This window comes from Pleurodeles waltl, chromosome 1_1, assembly GCF_031143425.1.
Source record: "Pleurodeles waltl isolate 20211129_DDA chromosome 1_1, aPleWal1.hap1.20221129, whole genome shotgun sequence".
Taxonomy (NCBI): domain Eukaryota; kingdom Metazoa; phylum Chordata; class Amphibia; order Caudata; family Salamandridae; genus Pleurodeles; species Pleurodeles waltl.
Genome location: NC_090436.1, coordinates 531,226,254 through 531,248,379, shown reverse-complemented (window position 1 = coordinate 531,248,379; position 22,126 = coordinate 531,226,254). Strand labels below are relative to the sequence as shown.

General features: G+C 41.0%; 1 protein-coding gene across 3 annotated transcripts in view; it reads right to left on the bottom strand.

Moving 5' to 3' along the window:
* Positions 1 to 239: 239 nt before the first annotated feature.
* Positions 240 to 22,126, bottom strand: part of RFESD (Rieske Fe-S domain containing) — a 36,983-nt gene continuing 15,096 nt past the window's right edge. For all 3 annotated transcript variants that reach the window (XM_069225653.1, XM_069225641.1, XM_069225658.1), the window contains exons 2-4: positions 16,130 to 16,318; positions 15,991 to 16,025; positions 240 to 13,109 (exon numbers count right to left, since the gene is read on the bottom strand). In XM_069225653.1, the coding sequence (XP_069081754.1) occupies positions 12,837 to 13,109; positions 15,991 to 16,025; positions 16,130 to 16,307 (486 nt within the window). In that variant the 5' untranslated portion in view covers positions 16,308 to 16,318 and the 3' untranslated portion in view covers positions 240 to 12,836. The remainder of the gene's footprint in view (positions 13,110 to 15,990; positions 16,026 to 16,129; positions 16,319 to 22,126) is intronic.

Genomic DNA, 22,126 nt, shown 5'->3' with positions numbered 1-22,126 from the left:
GGCATATCCTATAGGACACACAATATTCCTAGAAAATACCTCGGGAAAAGATTTAACAATCGCAATTCCCAAATCAATTAACTTGCACTTGAGGTATTACATCTGGTAATAACTTTTGATGTGGCCATAAAACCACATTATCCCCCACAACAGGAACATAAACTTTGTGTCATTGACATAGTCTTTTATTACAAAAATGGTTCCAAAGAAACCTCTAAGCATAATGGCATATTGGACTGTCTCCTATTACTTTGCATCTATCAAATTTTAAAACTTTGTCAAAGATTAACATCTGGCTCCAGATTCCATCATCATGCTCACACTGATCCAGCAGAGAGTAAGAATATCAATATGATGATCACAGTGGCTCTCATTCACTCCACTAACATGACACTTCACCTGTAATATAATATCAATCTCAGTAGGGATCTCATTGACTTTACCAATAGATTTTGTGGCTTTGCAGCACTTTGCAAGAGGACCCTTTTTCCCCACAGTTCTTGAAAAATCATTTGATTGCCATTCTTTAGATTTAGCCATGAGACTCGAATTGCCACAGCGGTAATGGACTCCGTTCTACTTTACATTTTGTCTAATATGTATGGGTACTTTGGGTTTTATGATCCATTCTTGTTGCCAGTTTGTAGCAGATATCAGCTGGAGTTAATTGCTATTAAGTTCAAACAAACTACACTGAAATACCTCCTTTATTCATACAGAAGCAGGCATATTAAGATTTTCTCTGATAGAAACTTATTATTTACAAAGATCAAAGTAATTTATTATAATTGGAGCATAGCACATATTCATTCACGTTCTTATATCAATATGCTTGTTCAAAAGTTAAGACTAAAACTAATTTCTTTTGAAAGGAGACTGAATAGCCATTGCAGCATAGTTGTCTTAGTCTAATTTCCCATAGCTCAGTGTAATACTCTTATTCCAAAAGTGACAACTGTAAGCTCATAACTGAAAACTGAATGGGTATCTATATCAATATGAGAACTGCATTCAACCAGCATCAAACAGATTTGGACACAATGGAGAATAAAAACTCTTCCTCTTCAGGTCACTGAAAAATTATACATTTAAAAGCTAAGCATCAAATACGTTTTTAATGTTGAAGGAATGGACTCAAAGGCATATTTTCACGTCACATTCTACCTTCAACTAAATTTCATATTGTAATATAACCCCTATGCCAAACCAGTAACTATTTACTGATTAAATAGCAGCTTTTGGTGATACCATTATAACATGTTTACTGATGTAGCTCTGTATATATTGACAAATTTGTAAATTAGATACATTGGAAATGCTGTCAGAGTAACACACTTTCAGCATGCTAGTCATTTTATCCCATTGATAACATGCAAACTTTACCTTTCATACCAACATAAAATTGTTCTATAATTAACAATAAATATTTTTTTTAAACATAAGAAAGGAATCAAATATTAATCCACCGGCTTTTATGTGTTACACGTTTCAGTACTGTTCAAATATAATGGGGGTTAACAAGATGAAAAGCAGGAGTACACCACATACTAATGATTCAAATTAAATATTAAGATGTGTGGCAGAAAACCATCTGGTCCCAGAAGAACAGTTAGCCATGCTACCTAATAGGGTTGGAAAATACCTGCATTGATTCTCTTAAATGTTAGCTATATCCATAGTGGTGTCTAAAAGAGGTTTTTGAAAGTATTCTTTACGATTCTGAAGACAACAAAAGGACTGACTCCATGACTGAAATTATTTATCAGATGTTACAATATCCCGAATGTGAACTGAATAATTTTAAAAGAAGGCACCTTGGACTGTGGCTTCCACCACCAATGATCCCATCTTAGATAAAATAAGTCTAGAAAAGATTTTGCCTCAAGCATCTGGTATGGATATCAAATAATGTCACTTTGGAAGCTACAATACCTTATAAACGTGAAGTTAGAAATTTGTTCCATTCCAATAGTTTGTCATAGTCAACCCAGCATTCCACTATTTCAAGGTGAGGTCAACATAGAGCAGTTTTCACAAGGTCTAGGCCTCAGGATTATCCTCATATTAAATGACAAACATCTCTCCTAACTTTAACAAGTTCTATTACTAAACTTAAGTCAAGATTTATATTCAAATATATATGTATGTGTATAGTGACACTAACTAAAGCATTTTATGCCTGATAAATCAAACTAAGACAAGCATACTAAGTGGAGACTGTTATAGAAAGTTTTCATGCCCATCTGAATTTGAGCATGTCCTATAATCTTTCGAATTATCACACATTCAGAGTTTGGCATAAAAGGTATTTTTGTTTAAATCATCATATGATTGAAACAGTAGTCTCTTGAGTGTTCTTAATGCCTTATTTAAAAGTGTACATGACTAACAGGGGGATGAATGTGTAGGTAATCACAGACTGACAACTCACAGTGAAAAAGGTCTAGTGTCCAGAGAGTTCATATCTTCAGAGTACTTCAAATGCATGATTTTTTTGCATAAAGGTCAAATGTAAATGGTGAGGTCAACTTGCCAGATGGGCTGAAATAATGGAAGAAAATGTTTCACACTCAAGGTAGGAGCCATGTTTTACTTGATCTGGCTGGTAAAACGGTCTAAAAACAGAATTTTCTTCTCTCACTCAACCGATATGACTAGCAATACAGTAAATCATTATTTAATAAGTTGGGAATATCCACTAATGGGCTCCAATAATTACTGCCAACCTTTCAATTCAATTTTTTGTAGGGAGAAGTACCTGGTATTCAATTGTACTTTCCAAACATATTATCATTATATTAAAAACACCAAATAGGCAGCCTTGGAAATAGTATAGGAACAACTAGTAAAAAACCATAATTCAAACATCATGAGGAGAAAGTGAACAAGTCTGCTCCCAGTTTTTACTTCCAAGTCACAAATGTACTTACATTAATATTAGTAAGGAACGGAATGGCAGAGACAGACTACCTATGGGGTTTGAGCTCCTACCCTATAATTGAAGAAACTGTGTAATACATTTAAAACTGAGAAACATCCTTTGCCATACAATATAATCAACTAAATTTAATATACAAAACTAAATATAACCCATTCACCCTTTATTCCAAGGCAGTCAACACTCTTAGTTGTGCATAAATCTGTGTCTTGGCATTTTCCCTCTCCTGCTTTGACATGTTGCTACTGCTCACACATCCTTGTTCATAACAAAGAGCGCCATTTTGAAAGTACATTTATAAGTGCTCTAGTGCACAAACTATCCTCTCCAACAGACCATCTTTTTCACAAAGTTTTTATTCTTAAATGTATCGCTTTTTCATTTACATATAGCGGGTGGGGACTTTGACTGGAGAGTTTTTCACATATGCTATGTTGTCTACTGATGTACACCAAATACAACTACTTTTAAATTCATTGCTACCCTTAAATGTCTTACACTTTAATTGTGCATCTCATTTACACTATTCATTTTTTTGCTTATTTAATTCTTTTTTTAAAGTACCTATCCTTCAAGTACTCAAGTTATATCTTTTCCACCTTCAATAGATGTAAACGAGGTGTTCTGAATCATTCCATCCATTAGAAAGCCAAAGTAGTACTTGTTATAAGTGTGTATGGAGGTCTTCCTCCTACAAGAATACTACAGCATGCCAGAGCACTGAATAATAAGGATAGCAGTTATCCTGTAGCCGGGAATTTCAAGAAGAAACTTAACAGTGAGGATCAAAGCTTACAATATTTTGTCATAGATTATGTCAACTATTAGAGGTGGCACTGGTGAGTGAGGATTGAGCCAATTAGAATCAAGATAAATTGTTGAATTAAATCCCAAAACACTAATGGGATAAAATATGGAAGACATCCACACCCATTTATAACAAGTACTACCTGGTCTATTGAAGAACTATAATATGCTTATTCCTTGCCTTTGATGTTTTAGAAAGCAGTGCAAAAATGCACCATTAAGTATTCTGATGAGAGGAATAAAATTATTTCTTTTGCATAATATAGTTTATAGTCTGCTGTATAAAGTGAACAGAATGAGGATATGAGAGAAATCATGGCAACAATGTTGACAAAATATTTGCAATATAGTATGTTTTCTGTGTTCTTTAGGATAAACTGGTGATTTGCACACAAGAGCAATTACAAATGTACTTTCAAAATGGCACTAGACAAGGATGTAAATTTAAAGGCTGGTGAAAAAAAGGTGAATGGCCTGTTTGCCAATCTTGCAGTTGCCTTGCCTCATTTAGAGATGGGAGAACGCACAGCTTCTGCTAATGGAGTCTTAGCCCGAACTGCTGGTGGAAACCATTGATGCGAGAAGTCCATTTATAATGAGGCTGCTGAATCAAAGAGACAATAACGCCTTTGTGGTTAGAGCAATGAGAAAGGCAGGAAAAACTCAACGACCCCAATACAAAAGAAGCAAACGTCCTGTGCATTAGTGCAATGAAGTTTAGTTTTTAATAAACAAACTTCTGTTTTGGGTATTACTGAAATACAAAAAAAGAATGTTGAGAAGAGGGGTCATAAACATGAAACTTATTCATCATTCTGAATTACCTACAATGTATCTGCCATACTGGTTGACACAGATCCACACCAGACATGCATGGATATCTCTAAATGCAGGCAGTCCTCTAGGAGGGGATGGGTCCTTGACAGATTTGGCAAACCAAAGTTTAAATCAGCCCCAAGTCATTCACGCCACAAAGCATTGTCACGCATTACAATTAGTTTGTCATCTAGACTTCCTACTCCTTTGTTAACTACTTTCTTCTGGTGAGCCCTAACCAGGTGAGAAAAGTGCAAGCGTGTATTATGTATATTTTCAGTTTTCTATGCAACTGTATTTCGTCTTCTTCTGCACAAATGTAGAGAAAGGGCTGTATCTGAGAATAAGCAGTCACTAGATATGCACGGAGTCCCGTTTCTGAGAGCAATGAGAAGAAAAATGTGGGCTATCCTATCAAAGGGTCCAGACAAGCCAGCCTTATCTTTGGTTTGCAAGAGACACAAAGACCTATTGTCTAGCAGATGCAGGTGAACACTGTTGTCTGCCCATGTTTTCTCCAACAACATTTTGCTCGTTTCTACCCCAATACTGTGAAATTACAGTTCTGTGTTAAACCCCATAAACAACGTGACTTTTAAATATTGAACAGGTTTGCATTTGTTGCTCACATCAGTCAGGTTAGTGAATGCAGACTATGTAAATACTTGCCCTGAGTATTCCTTCTGCTTCAAGCGATATCAATTTTCCATAATAAACAGCTCCAAATTTAGAAGAAACTCTCTAATACACACACAGCTTTGACTGAACAGTATATTTTACAGATCAGAAGCTGAATCTTTTTTTTTCTTTTTACATCCATGTCTACTACAGTTTCTTGCAAACCTGACTCATTGTAACTGCAGGATCAAACTAGCATTGTTAAACATGAATAATCAGTAAATTAATCTCCTATGCCTTAATTTGTAGTGACTGAAGAGTGTCTTGCTTTTCCAAGATGTTTAGTACACAGCCTTTAACAGGTTTACAAATAGGTAGAACAGATTAATAGCAGTTTCAACTGTGACAGACATTGAAGAGTAAGAAAACAACGTAAATCATTACAGTACACTTAGGCACACAATACTAAAATTAAAACTAAACTCGGTAAAGGGACGGTGTGACTCGGAACTGGTAAGATCAGGCATTCTAGAGAGGGAGACTGTTAGACTTGGCATCCTTGGAGTGGTCTCCCCTAGTTTTTTGTCTCTGCTTCCCAGTTTGTTGATGTGTGTGCTGGACTTTGTTTTTGCTGTTTTTGATGATCTGGGCACTTTACCGCTGCTAACCAGTGCTAAAGTGCAAGTGCTCTTATGTAAAATGTATGTGTAAATTTGCTTGCCCATGATTGGCATATCTGATTTACTATTAAGTCCCTAGTAAAGTGCACTAGATGTGCCCAGGGCCTGTTAATCAAATGCTACTAGTGGGCCTGTAGCGCTGGTTGTGCCACCCACATTAGAAGCCCTGTGAATATGGCTCAAACCTGCCACTGTTGTGTCTGTGTGCAGTTTAAAACTGCCAATTCGACTTGGCAAGTGTACCCAATTGCCAGGCCAAACCCTTCCCTTTTCATACATGTAAGGCACCCCTAAGGTAGCCCTCTAGGTAGCCCCATGGGCAGGGTGCGGTGTATGTTCAAAGAGGGACATGTACTGATGTGTGCTACATGTCCTAACAGTGAAATACTGCTAAATTCAGTCTTCACCATTCCAAGGCCTCTCTCTCTCTCATAGGCTTGCATGGGGGTTCCGCCAAGGAGAAGGGCTGAAGAGCTGAGGAGAAGTGCTGCCCCTGCCTGTGACTGTGCTTTGTTGGGCTATACTGCAGTTGCTGCTTCTGCCTGTGAAAGGGGACAAAGACTGGACTTTGTTGTGCATTCCTGCTTGTGAAGAATCTCCAAGGTCTTGAGTTGAGCTTGACTCCTATTGTTGAAGTCTCGGGACCATCACAGACTTCCTCTGCCAGCACCTGGACTCTCTGGCGAGACTCCTGCCCTGCCAAGTGGTTCCTCATCCATGAAAGGTGAAGCTGGAAGACAATCCACACACAGACCACCGTGCAGGGAAATTTTCGACCCACCATCCGCAACGCGGCTAATAAACAACCCACCGCCAGCCTCGCGGCCGAAATCGACGCTCTACCTGTATCGCAGCTGGAAGATCGATGCATTGCTGCTGAAGAAACATCGTGTAATATCCGCTTGCGGCTGCTGATAATGACGCAAACCCCGTGCGACCGGATTTTGAACGGAACATCGCTGGGTGTGAAAAATCGATGTAAAGCCTGCTTGGACCCGAGGTGCCTGACTGGAAATCGACGCATTGCTCTCCTACGAGGGAGAAAAACAATGCATCGCCGACCCGACCAGAGAAGGAACAATGCACGGCCTCACTTGCGAGTAAGTAATCAACGCATTGCTGTCTTTTCCGATGCATGCTTGCCCGTGCTGCTTTATTTTTGACGCAAACCACATACTTTGTGTAACAACAGCATTCTCAATGTTTCCTATGGATTAAGACTCTTATTCTTTTGAAAATTCATATTTTAACTTGTGTACTTTGGAATTTTGTAGTTTTGGTCTTGTTTGATTTAGATAAATATTACCTATTTTTATAAACTAGTGTGGCGTCCCTTTTGTTAGTGTTTTCACTTTATTACTGTGTGTGTTGGTACAAATACTTTACACATTGCTTCTGAGTTAAGCCTGCCTGCTCGTGCCAAGCTACCAAGAGGGTGAGTAGGGTTTAACCAGGTGCGTTTCTCCTTTGCCCTGACTAGAGTGAGGTCCTTGCTTGGACAAGGGATAAGCAGACTGCGAAACAAAGGCCCCATTTCTAACAGACCAATTAGTTTGAAAGATCTGAAATCAGACGGGGATATGAGTTGGGGACAACAAGGAAAAGACAGAGTACTAGGGGGTTGTAGTGCAAAAAAACTTGGCATTTATACTGTCCCTGCTTTTGACAGACTGCCAACTTTGGCGACAGAGAAGTGAGTAAGGTGATGTACAGCGCTTGGTCAAAATAAAGGATGCAGGTGGAAACACTAACACTTTTTTGTATGAGCACAATGCATGTTGGGGAAGTAAAACAGCTTGCTCTATACCAATTAATTCATTAAGAACATGGCCGTTTGGCACAGAAGGCGATGGTGATTGTCCTGATATTTAGCAGCTGGAAACAAAGGTGACCACTATCCATCTGCTTGGTGGAGATCAAGAGTGCCCCTACTTCTCCAATTGTGGATGAGGATGTTAAAATTGGTAAAATTTTAGGGGCAGAAGAAGAAACCCAATTTATAAATATGTGTAATATAAAATGTCCAAATGTGTAATGTATATTATATGTAGTATAACGTGACATCATTGTCCTATTCATTACTAATATCCTCCACCACTACCTAAAAGCTGAAGTACTGCCCTGTGACTATCTACATGTTTCTCGACAAAATGCTTTAATTACTGTAAGAAATGTGATTATTTTGGTTGGTGACTACCCACCTCAAGGAGTAGTTACAAACTTGTCAGGGTGAACCGTCAAAGTCACTAACTTAACCTGAACTCAACGAGCTGGTAGCTATAGTAGAAAGGTTTAACTTAGGGTAAAGTATTTAGGCAGCATCAAAACAGTAATAAAGTCAAAATGCAAAATAATAAAATCCAAACTGAATTAGACAATTAGTGTAAAACCTAATAACCAAGATTACAAAAATCCAGTAAGGGAAACAGATGAGATTAGTTTTTAACATAGTAGAAATAGCTCTGAAAACACAAAAGGTCAATGTAAGCTAATGGTCACGGTAGACAAGGCCCTAGGAGCACACCAAGGTTGACTGCGTTGGAGCGGGTCAGATACGCCATCATCTTCGTACTGGACAAAGATTTTCTCCTCTTGTTCTTTTAAGTTTCAATCCACCAATGTAGTACACCTATAAAGCTACTCCCCCAGAGAACTTCATGGGAGGTGTAGGACAATGGCTCCTTGTTGCAGTTACCCCATCTCCCCCCACTTTTTGCCCGATATTGATGCCGACTTGACTGAGAGTGTGCTGGGACCCTGCTAACCAGCCCCCAGCATCAGTGTTCTTTTATTAAAAACATAACATTGTTTCTACAATTGGCACACCCCTGGCACACAGAAAAGTCCTTTTTAGAAGGTACCAGTGGAACCAAGGGCCCTGTGACCAGGGAAGGTCCCTGTGGGCTGCAGCATGTGTTCTGCCACCCTAAGGGTCCCCTCACCTAACACATGCACACTGCCATTGCCTTTTTCTCCCCACTAACACACACAGTCTGCAAAGTCGACATGGCATCCCCTCAGGATGCCATGCACACAAAACACTGCCTGTGACATAGGTAAGTCACCCCTCTAGCAGGCCTTAAAGCCCTAAGGCATGTGCACTATACCACAGGTGAGGGCATAGCTGGATGAGCAATATGCCCCTACAGTGTCTAAGTCCATTTTTAGACATTGTAAGTACAGTGTGGCCATATTAAATATATGGTCTGGGAGTTTGTCAAAACAAACTCCACAGTTCCATAATGGCTACACCGAATACTGGGAAATTTGGTATCAAACTTCTCAGCACAATAAACCCACACTGATGCCAGTGTTGAATTTATTTTAAAAAAGCACAGAGAGCATCTTAGAAATGCCCCCTGTATGTTACCCAATCCTTCAGTGCAGGACTGACTAGTCTGTGCCAGCCTGCCACTGAGAGACACGTTTCTGACCCCTTGGGGTGAGAGCCTGTGTGCTCTCTGGGGCCAGAAACCAAGCCTGCACAAGGTGGAGGTGCTTCACACCTAACCCCTACAGGAACTGTAACACCTGGCGGTGAGCCTCAAAGGCTCAGGCCTGGTGCTACAATGCCCCCAGGGCACTCCAGCCAGTGGAGATGCCCGCCCCCTGGACAAGCCCCCACTTCTGGCGGCATGTCCAGAGGGATAATGAGAAAAACAAGGAGGAGTCACCCCCTCAGCCAGGACCACCCCTAAGGTGTCCAGAGCTGAAGTGACCCACTCCTTGAGAAATCCTTCATCTGGCTTTGGAGGATTAGGACCAATAGGGGCAGGGATGTGCCACCCTCGCCCCAACCCCCCCACCCCAGGAGGGAGTGGGCACAAGGAGGGTGTGGCCACCCTCAAGGACAGTAGCCATTGACTACTGTCCCCTGACCCCAACACAACCCTAAATTTAGAATTTAGGGGCGACCCTGAACCCAGCTCTTCAGATTTCCTGATGACCTCAAGAAAGAAGGACTGCTGAGCTGAAAACCCCGCAGAGAAGAGAAAGAGACACCAACTGACTCGGCCCCACCCCTACCGGCCCATCTACTGCTTCGAAAAGCCGCAAAAGAAGAAGCAACGTGTTCTGCAGGACCAACAACCCCTGAAAAGCCTCCAGGGGACTGCCTGCATCACCGAGGACCAAGAAACTCCTGTGGACAGTGGACCTGCCCGAAGAAAAGACTAAGAAACCAACCTTACAAGTACTCTCATCTTACTCCAGACGCGTGAGTCCAACTACTCTGCACCCGATGCCCCCAGCCCATGTCCAGAGAAACCAGCTATCCAGAGAGGACCCCCAGGCGACTCCGACGTGTCCACCCTGGGCTGACCTCTCTGCACCCCCACGAATCCCGAGGACTTCCCGGACTATGACTGTCCGGGACGAAGATATCCAACGCCTGGAGAAGCACTGACAAGCAGCTCCCAGGCCTGTGAGAAATGGACCACTGGTACAGCAATGACCAGCAGGCGGCCCTCACCCTTACCCTTTCGGTGGCTTGCCCGAGACACCCCCCGTGCCCTGCCTGCAGCGCCTAAGTGACCCCCGGGTCCCTCTATAGAGTTCTATTTAGAACCCAACGCCCTGTTTGCACACTGCACCCAGCTGCCCCTGTGCCGCTGAGGGTGTGGTTTTTGTTCCTATTTAGGGCCTCTCCAGTACACCTCCAAAAAACCCTTGTCTACCCTCCAACAACATGGGTACCTACCTGCAAGCAGACTGGAACCCGGAGTACACACTTTCTCCATAGGCACCCACGTTATTTTGGCTCCTGTTTGATCTCCGCACCTGACCGGCCATGTGTTGCTGGTGGTGGGTGGTTGGGGTTGCCTTAAACCCCCAACGGTGGGCTACCTATGCCCCGGAGACTGAACCCATAAGTGTGGTACTTTCCTCCCCCAGGAACTGTTGAAAATTGCAGTGTCCACTTTTAAAACAGCTTTTTGCCATTTTAATGTGTACAATATTGAACCTATTCAAAGTCTCAACTATTACTGTGCACAGTACCTTTCATTTAATGTACTTACCTGCTAAATGAATCTTGTGGTTCTAAAAATAAATAAACAAGTGAATATTTTTCTATATAAAAACCTATTGGCCTGGAGTTAAGTCATTGAGTGTGTGTTTTCACTTACTCTGTGTGTACAACAAATGCTTAACACTACCCTTTGATAAGCCTAACTGCTCGACCACATTATCACAAATAGAGCGTTAGTATTATCTATTATTGTTAAGCCTCTTGGGGAACCCCTGGACTCTGTGCACCTTATATCTCATTTTGATATAGTATATATAGAGCCAGCTTCCTACAGGAGGCACTTAAGGACTACCAGTCTGTCAGGAAGAGGCCAACAAGAGGGTCCGAATCCAGATCCAACTGCCATTGGTCAGCTAGGTACTTCCAGGAAAACGCCTCTCTCAGCTTCTTGTCTCCCTGTAGCCACACAAGAGATCAGTCAAATTAACCTTGGAGTCCACTTATTTGTCCTGGATACAGGAGGGAGCAGGTTCCTTCCTTCAGGGCTCCTCTCAGATCAGACACCAGGTCCTCTTCTGATCTTCCGTAGGTCCAGAAAGCTTTCTGAAGTGGGTACCACATTTATGTCTGGAACCAGGTAAAGGGTGTGGGTAACTCCTGGGCACACCCTGACAGATATGGTAAAAGTTGCCGGGCCAACTCTACACACTTTTTCAAATGTTTGTGTTTGCCTTACTGCAAACAGGCACAAAATGGCATATTTGAGTATTTTCAAAATGGCAAACGTCTTCGACCACACTAAACTGGAGCTGTGAGGGCTGTGTAAGTAATATGGTAATCCTAATTTCCTCCATCATCAAATACTAAAATACAGTTCAAGGCAAGAACTCTACCCACAACAAACCCAGGGACTAAAATATGGTAGAACAAAAGCAGGGTCCTTCAGCAACCAGAAAGGGGGACCACAAGAACTATCTTAGCATCCTGCTCTCTCTCTTTCAAGTATGCCTCAAGTGTTTCATTTGGCTTAATAGAGCCCTGAAAACAGGAATTGACACAGAAGTGTGAAAAAAGAATCCTCACAATTCCCACCCTGCATATTCTGTGGAAATTAGAGAAGTCATCTTTACCCATTCAGGTCAGCCTACTGTTTTCTCCTGGGAGGAATTTTACATCTATTCAACCTAAGCACAGGCCAAGAGCTGGCAGAGGCCGATGCTAATTAGCCTTCTGAAGGTTTCACAGGGAAATGGTAGCTTTCTAAAAGTTCACCACTGAGTTAGATTTTCAGTAACTATTAAAAGCAGTGGTTTAATTATGTTTCTAGCTGGTCTGATTCCAGTGATACATTATTAGTATTTAATATGGTTTTCTCAGTGTTTCTCCATGGACCAGTCAGCCTTCCTATAGTGAAAATAGCTTTTGGGGGCTAGTCACTTTAAGGACAGGCTAAGTTTACATTTCTACAGTTCCTATTTTCAAATGGTGTGCATCCTGCCTAATGTGCTACAAGGCCTACCTAGGGGTGACCTATTAATAAAGGAAGGTTTTTACCTATTAATAGTTGTTTAAAACTGATAGGTCGCAGAGACTGTTTTCTACTGTTACAGTCAGGCTACAGGGGTAAGCCTGAAGCCCTCTTTACACTGCCACTATACTTGATGGCACAATAGGTGCTGCTGTCTACTGGTGGCCATGAGGAAATTTTTCAACATACACTACACTAGGGACTTATAGGCAAGTTAAATATACCAAGTAAGAGTATGCCAATTCAACCAGGTTAAAAGGGGGGGAGCACAAGCCCTGTATTACTGGTTAGCAGGGGTAGTGTGTACAACGTTTAAAGGCAGCAAACAAGAATAGGACCCAGCAAAGATGAAAAATCCCGAGTGACCATGCTGAAGTCAGATTTCCTACAAATAACATAAGAATATGTGATGAGGTAGAATCTAATTATGTTTGAATTCCAATCAATCCCAAAGTGAGATGGTTGTGGGTCATCTCTCTACTATTTCTTCTGAACTAATTTCATTGTCTTTTTGTACTTTTCAGATGAATAGTAATCAGAGTCGTAGCTGATACCCATGTTCGATAAAGTCACATACACAATTCCATTTCTTACAGAGACATTATGGGTCCTTTGTTTCACTCCTTTAGAGCACCATTTTGGCATTGTTGAAGGGGATTTAGGATCTATCGACTGGTAAAATCCTTCCCCTGTTGCCAAGGCAATTTTATATTTGTGCCATGGGCAAACAATGCAAGGCTGGCCGTTGATATCCTAGAACATAAACAATAAAGATGTAAAGCAGAATCCATTCTAAAAGGTGATCATATTTTTCTTCAGCAAAATTAAATATTAATATGCTTTTCAGTTTAAACTCATGTTGTAAAGCATGGGAGTGCACAGGCACAGATTATAAAAAGCAAACACAAACCCATCTCAGTCTAGCAATAAAAAAAAACATTTGATCATATCAATAGAGCAGCTCAGTATCAATCTTTCTATTCCCTATGTCTGTATGGCTGGGAAAACAGTGTTGGTTCTGAAGAATGTGTTGGCGGAAGAGCTGGTTGGTGGGGTGGGGGGGGGGGGGGGGGAACAAGAGTAATGTGTAAATGTATGTAGGTTATATACCTGGCTGAAATGTTCCGTATGGAGTCTGGAGAGCTACATGGAGGAGGGAGATGCTTCTGAAGGATAGATTTGTGTTTTGGGACGATGTGAGAAGACAGGGCACAGGAAGTGGAAGATATTTGGATTTGTGGAGGGAAGTGCAGATATAGTGCTGAAACTGGTACAGAACATGGCAGAAAGACTTCCTACTCACCTCAGAAAAAAGAAACCTTATCACAACTATACTGCGAGCCCATCATATATTAACTATGAAAAACAATTATGTTTACAGCTCCTATTATAGTTCACATGGATAAGCACTAACATTTTCTCACTTCGTGGCTCCCAAAAGCAACAAACACACCCCCATACCGAGCTTTAAGGTCTACTAACTAGACATGGCTACAATAATAATAGGTGACAAAACATTTTCAGTTGCTGCTACAATTTCTGTAGTTCGTTTAACATCTTCATTTTGAATACTGTTTGATGAGGTTCAGGAAGCATCTGGAAACCGAGCTTTTCATGCAGTAATCTTTGCTTTCATTGGATTATTGTGGGGCCTGGATAACTCTCTTAGTGGCAAAGAATTTCAGTGGGGGCACTCAACAAATATTCTTAACATAAAAAATGACTGGGATTAGTCAGGGGAAATAAGATAGGTGTGAAGTGTTGGTGTGCACAGAAAATGTTAGTACAGGAAAAAAAGTGCAGAGAATTAGATGTGCAGTGAAGCAGTAATGTGTACAAGGATAAATGTCTAAATGAGAGGCAGATGTACTTATAATGAAGAGAAATGTGTCCTAAGCAACACAGGTGATTGAATTGAATTGTGACAGCTATCGGGGAAGCTGAATTGTAGACAAGGTATCCATGTTTACAGGCACTGAGATATGCTCAGAGCACTGACATCTGCTAATTATTGCCCTCAATAAAGATCATTTTAAATTTTGAAGTTTGCAAATTGCAAACTAATGGAAATCAGAACAAGAGTAAGGTAAACAGGCTGCTAGTTTGGTAAGGAAATGTGAAGGCCTAACTGGTGTGGTTGTAATCTCCTGCTTACTATTCACCTGCAATTCCCACATGTGTGTACAAGCTAGGCTAATCATCCTTACATTTTCCCAAGATCAATAAATTCACTATCATTGCACTGGATAACAGTAATATCAGTCAAGAAGCGAACATGGACGGCTAAACTATAGTTAAACATTACGTGATCAAGGCTGCTGTGTCAGCCGAAACGCGTTGTTTTGATTAAACCTGTTTTTCACTTTCTCTGAATCCTGAGCGTGCAATATATATAATTTTTTGTTTTGTTGGATTTATAAATACCGGCTTGCTCGTGCCGGTCTCTGCACCACCCCTCTTGGGCCATTTGAGTTCCTTTTGAGCATTCGAAGGTTGGGATATATATATATGTATATATATATATATATATATATATATATATATATATATATATATATATATATATATATATATATATATATTCAATGAGTTAAACTTTACTCGCTTGAAATCAAGCAGCCTTGTGCTGCAAACAGCTTCAAATATCGATAAAGACAGTACGCTGCACATCTTCCCTACTAGTTTTTACACCCCTTAGTACTTTAAAATGTTACTATTGCTTCTTTTTGTTATTAGGTAGTACTGTGATTTTTTTGTTGCATAATTTACTGTATGATGTAAAAAATGTACTCTAAATAGTGAATGATGTAAATTATGATTACTATAACCCTACTCCTGACACTGGTCTACAGTCACAGAAACTGAAAAATAGATTGCCGCAATAAAACTCTCCATTGTTAAGGTATTGATTTAACGAACCTCCCATGTTCTTGCTTTGTTAATGTTTAAAATGTATTCACAGCCAGCCATTAGGCTAAGGCGCAGGGACAGAATGAGTATAAAGGGAAACTAACATTACCGTGCTTTCCAGAAAGTAAATTAATGCTGCAAGCAAATGATCCCTTGGATCAGTAGTGGTTATTCAGAAAACACCTTTGGTCTTTAGTTTGAAAAACAAAAGCTAAAAAAATAGTGTAATGTTGTTTTACCTACAAAACAGGAAATTTTGATTAAGAAGCAGCGCAGTCACGATGAGAACTATGAATCACAGGAAGAACCAGAAGAAAAAGCTGTGAAACAAATGCTGGTTGGCTTTGTGGAAAACATGTCAGGTAATGTCCTCCATGCAACTGACTGAGCAGCATGGCACGAATTATGATGTGAGAGTCACATCTTGATGTTTTAAAACTAATACCTCGTTGGGTGGTTTCTCCTCAAGCAATGAGGTCTAGCTGAGAATCAATAACATTACACTACTTTACTTTAAAAACATTACTCCACAGACAACCTGATGTTCATCCTGGCACATAGGCTACTCAGCTGTGACTTTGGTGTCATAGAACACTTGTGCTTTAGTTAGTGATCTTTGTGGATGCCAAAAGGAATGTGTATAATTTGATTTACTTGTGTGGAACACCAATAAGGAAGTATTGTGATCTTTAAAGAACAAATGACTGAATTTAACAAAATTTACCTCAATGTCTCCCAGATTCAGAGGCCCTCCTGCATCTGAAACATATTTCAATAAGCAACAGGAGACAGTGTGAAAAACAAGCATGCTTAGTGAGAGCATTACTTATGCATCATATTAAGTAAGCGTCAAAAAGTCTTACGATAACAACGAAGATCCATTGCATAAAATATTCCCTCGTGGTGGAAAACTACAATGTCTCTCTCTTTAATAACAGCAGTCACTCTTTTAGACTTTTTGATTTCTTCAACTGTTCCCACTCCGATCGCAGAGGGTTCCTCCTTCTTCTGAGCTATATTATTTGGGTTAGTTGGGTTCATGTTGTTTAAAACTGAAAGGTATGTGAAGCAATAAAACACATTTAATGAAAACATTATTTTGATTGGTACAACCAATAAACAGGATCCACTTCACACCTCATAGAAAATAAGCCAGAATGTAAAGGCTCACACTGCATGGCTCAGTGTGCAGGCTTTATTTCTAATAGCAATAGTGTATCATACTTGTAAAGTTCAGTGTTATATAAATAAATTACAGTTACTGTCAATTTTCTAAGCACTGAGAATTATCAGACAAGGGAGCAAAGGCTAACTGAGGAAAAAAAAAAAAAACACTCAAACAACTTCTAGCAAATATTAGGTTTTCTGAGGAGACACAGCCAGTAAGTCTTTGATAACATATTCCACCTCTGAAACACTTCTTATTTCCGCAACACATGTTTGTAAAAATAGGATCGTAACTACATAGATGCACATGCTACTGGAGAATTTTGCTTTTTGATGGATGCCACATCACAGACTAAATCAGTTCCAATTTTCTACAACAAATCAGCCAACTAATTTATGATGAAATATGGATAAAAGAATTGCATTCAACTTGATGTTTATGAACAACTTATTTATGATTATTTTTCTTTAACAACAAAATTAGGTCCATTACCCCTTGTTAATGAATGCATATACCAACGGAACCTGTGAACAACAATACTACCATGGAGATGGTAGTACAACTTAAAATGATGTGACTGGATTCAAATGGCTTAAATACATTTACAAAATGCCCTGGTCTAATGATGTGGTTGAAAGACAATAGCCCTTTAATAACATGAAATCAAGAGACGCAACTCAGATAAAGAAGGATGCCGAGTTACTCCTATATGTGAATGGGGGAATACATGATTCACAATCTATGGTGGGCATGAAGACAATACTAAATCTATGTACACTCAGGTATTAGAGCTAGAATCTACTACCTCAGAAGTAATCATTGGTGGGTACTTTAATTTTATTAAAAAGCAAGCATTAGATTTCACAAATCCTGAATCAGTTCACAAAAGCCAACAACTGAAAAAGCCATAAATCACTCTACAAAATAATTAATGTTAATGGATATCTAGATTATGGTCCTGGACCAAGAAAAAAGGGACAGCTGTAAGGCAGAAGGTACATCTCAACTCTCCTATATTCAGACTCGCTCCAAGATGGCAACCAAACTACAACATCATTGCGAGTTTGTTCTTTTCTGAGACTAGCCCTTTCCTGTCAGTTGGTGCTAGTCACTCCAGTGCACAAAGAGTATCTGATCAGCTGGTCAGTGGATCGCAACTCCTCCAAGTTGGTTCTACTGTTGGATTCTTCCCTCTTGCACCTGCTTCAGTGTTGATGTTACTCCAGCTCTACTTCAGGCCTGCCTGCTCCAGTTTTGCTCAAGTGCTGGTCTCATCCGGACCCAAAGCTGCAATCTTCCAAGAACTGTCCCAATATTGGGACCCAGAACTTTGGGAGCTTTTTGTGCTGTTGTCTTTTTCCACCTTGAACTGTCAGGAACATTTTTCCAGAAGGCATCCTCTATATAATCCAGAACCGACTGACTTTGAAGAACTGGTTGCCCTCTTTCCCTAAAGCCCCTATAAAAGAGGTGAATGGTCAAGCCTTACATCAAGTCCTTGACAGACTGTGACACTAAACAACAAAGATCTTCTGGTCCAACTCCATAGCTCAACAACTCCAGGTTTAGTTGTTTCTATGCAACAGCAACAGACATAGATGAAGATGCTGCAAAATGAAAACGCCACCTCCATGCAACCTTAGCCAAACATCCACCTTGGGACCCTGCTCTGGCTAGTCCAGGGACCCCTCATTTGATTGGAATCCCTGAAAGATGAAAATATTTCTGGAGGCCTTCGTGGCTCACTTTACTTTTCATTCAGTCCAGTTTCACTCAGATCATTCCAGGGTGCATGGATAAGTAGTCAAAGGACCCATCCTTATCCTGGGCTATACTCCCAGTGATGAGTCCTGTCTGGATGATTATGCAACCACATTTGCTATGTTTAAGCATGTCTGTTTACCTTGACGTGGCGGCTTCTGTAGAAAAAGCACCTTGTGAGCTCCAGCAGGTCAAAGCAAACAAGTTACCTGATTCAAGAAAATAGCCACAGAGGGACTGTGGGTTTAAAGGACCAAAATGACACTTCTCAGAAAAGATCTTTGAGAAGAAGGATGAATTATCATATGTGCCCTGTTCTGATTTACTGACAGAACTTATTTTACAGATACAGCATAAAATCAATGAAAGAAGATCAAAAAAGAAAAAAAAAAGCATGTTAATAAAGCTCTGTCTCAGACCGCAATGATAGCTAGTTATCAGTTAGCCAAAGTCCCTGATTTTCCCTCTCTTCACCTGAAGAACCTAAAGAAATTGGAAATACTTGGGAATGCTTATCAGCAGAAAAATGAGCTTTCAGATGTTGTTTAGGGCTCCGTCTTTGTTGTGATCAGCAAGGACATAAGATCTGGGTCCTGTAAAACCAGTCAAACAATCTAAAGAAGATGCTGTGCAAGACTATGCCAATAGTACTACCGCTTTCTTGTACACTAATACATTCAACTGGATTCTATGTTGAGCTTACAAGTGCCAGGCTGGCATGTATATTGATTACGCTTGGGTGAAACAACAGTCCATCCCTACTGTCAGAAAGAAATAAAACGACTTGGCACAGCAAGTAAACTGCATAATGTTAGTTTCTGGTCCATTACATATTCAAACAAAGCCCCTATGTGTAACCTTTGGGGACCATAGGGAAAAAGTCTCACTTGATGTCATTGCCACGCCCAATCATCCTGTGAGTTTTGGACTGCTTTGCTTTTTATGCCACATCTCAATTCATTGGTTGCCCAGGATCATAATTATGAGTTTACCTTATGTTATGAGCACTATATGCAGTCAGCTGACTACTGGTCCTCACCATTCCTCAGATCAGAGTCTGGGAATGACAACCCTAAGTCATTTGCAGGTAGAAGATTTCATCTGGGCATAGTTTTTAAGGCTAATTAGATGGTTAATATGATAGCCTAGAAAGTGAAAATGCTTTCCTACTTTTTCCAAAGGAGTGTGGAAGGTGGATACAGATTAGGAGTAGCCCATCTGCCATGTAGACAGATGTCTTGTGAAACAACTAGATAAAAGCTCAATATTACCCTGTACACTGTTTTGCTGTGATGAACGGACACTTGCAGACTAAGGCCCTCATTACGAGGCTGGAGGTGTTAACACTGCCAGCCTCGCGATGGCGGTCGCAGACAGGGCGGTCCGACCACCCTATTATGACCCTGGCTGATCTGCCACGGTCACACTGCCAGGCTGCAGCCAGCCTGCACCCTGGCGGTCCCGGCGGTTGGAATCCGTCAGGGCAGCGCTGCAAGCAGGGCTGCCCTGGGGATTGTCCCCGTCCGCCAGCCTTTCCATGGCGGTAAACACCATCATGGAAAGGCTGGTGGAATGTGGGTGTTGGGGGGCCCCTGCAATGCACTTGGCATGGGTAGTGCAGGCCCCCATGCACAGCCTCGTCACGCATTTCACTGTTCGAATTACGGGCAGTGAAATGCGTGACAGGTGCTGCTGCACCCAACGCACCTAAACATTGTCGCCGGCTCAATTACGAGCTGGCTTCAATGTTGTGGTGAGTTTTCCGCTGGGCCAGCAGGCGAAAATGTTGTTTTCGTCCGCTGGCATAGCGGAAAACTCCTAATAGGGTGGCAATCATACCACCAGCACTGGCGGTGTGATGGCGACAGCGGCTTCGGCAGTGTTTGAAAAAAGACTGCCAAAGTCGTAATGAGGGTCTAAATATTTAATTGAAGCCCACTTCCTTGCACAGTGTCAGATTTTGAAGGTGTTCCATTCTGATCCAAATAACCAGTGGTCTTCGAAATATTTTAAGCAGCACCGCCTCCAGTGGAAAAAATATATGTCGCCCCCACACATTTTTCACAATTATTTTATTAAATTGGCAATGTTTAAATATGTAAAGAACTATTCAAAAACTGCATTTTTAAAACAGTAACAGAACCTAACTGCAACAAAATACATGATGCCATACTATTCTGGTTATGCAGGTCTTACAAACATGTAAAAGTATTCACAGTGTGATTATTAGAAATGGGGGAGGGTTTTTTATAAGTATTTGGAGCCCCTTCCCTTTGACATATATTCCCAGGTTGGATATAAATGACATAACATGTTAATGATGGTCCATTACAGAGCAGTTTGCTGCTACTCATTTTTTTCCAGCTTAAAACAAAGCCCTGTTATCAGCATAATGCTTCTTTTGGACATAGTCTGACGCCACCCCCCCATCCCGGATCATTTGAGGCCCACCTATGGGGGCCCACACTCCCGTTTGAAGACCCCTGCTGTATACTGAAGCTCTGCATGAAAAAGACAACCACCTAGAAAGCTTAAAAAGCTACTGACCTACTCCAGAAGACCTGAACAGCCAACCCTCGGATTATCAGGAGCTAAGTCGCTGTTTATTGTCAAGTTGTGTCTTGCGCCACTGAAACTCCATTCCTGCACTGATACCTTTGTAGAAAAGAATATAGGTTACAGCTAGTTCCTATATTCCTTGATTCTCATGATTTCCAAGAAAATCTGTGCTCTGAAGTGGGGTATTCTGTTGTGGCCCAGCAAAGTGACCTGCTGTTGACAGGAAGGTACAAGGAAACCCTCCTTTAGTGAGACTTCATTCCAAGATGGCCACCAAATCTCAACATCATTCCAGTGTGTTCTTTTCTGAGACCAGCCCCTTTGTATCAGGTGGTTTCTGTCCTAACAGTATATAGATCTGATCAGAGTACCTGTGTCTCATACCTGCTTTGGCTTGCTCCTGGGGTCAGATTCTGTGTTTCAGGTCTGTCAGCTCCGCAGCAGTCCTGCTCATACACCAGCTCTGCTCCAGTTCTGGTCTTAACAAGATTCAAAACATCAGCATTGCAAGACGTGTCCTACTATGGGGATCCAGCATTTTAGAGTCTTATTATTCCTTGTGCCATCAGCAATACTTTAGAAAGGATATCTTCTCTGTAACCTTTGTTATGACATAGACAGGCAGTATGGCTTTGGGAATAGGGCACTGTGAGAAAACAGGGCTGATTGCAGAGCCCCCCCACACTTTTTGCCCCCATTTGTCACTTTTTACTGGTGTTTTCCTGACTATGACGGTGCCCTGGGTACTGCAAACCAATCCCAGGGTATGTGCTCTGTGTTACATCAGTATGTAAATTAGGCTAATTATAATTGTCTAAGTCAACCTACCTATAAGTCCCTAGTATATGGTAGGGCATGTAGGTTTAGGGACCCCAGCATAGGTAGTGCACCCATAGGTGCACTGCTGAGGTGCACAGTGTCATTTTAAAGGCAGGCCTGCCTTGCTGGCTGCTTTTAATTTAAAGTTACCTGCAAATTAGACTTTGGAATTAAAAGTAGTTCCAAAGCCTTAAACTACCTTATTTTTACGTATAAGTCACTCCTAAGGTGTGGCCTATGTGCCCCTAGGGCTGGGTGCCATGGAACTATAAGCAGGGACCTTATAAAAATAGTTTTACAAGCCCTGGTGAGGTAAAACAGCCAAATTTGTTTTTCCCTCATTGTAGTGAATGGCCTCCATAGGCTTGAATGGGGAGACTTTATTTTAATTTAAAAAATCTCCTCAAGTAACAGATACCACAAGTTTGGTATCAAATTAATTGTTATAATAAATCCCGCAACTTCCAGTTGTTGGATTTAATATAACTTGTTTGGGTAATGAGTTTTAAACTTTACCTGAAAAGTTGTCAACTTCAGCCCTGCAGTGTTTTTG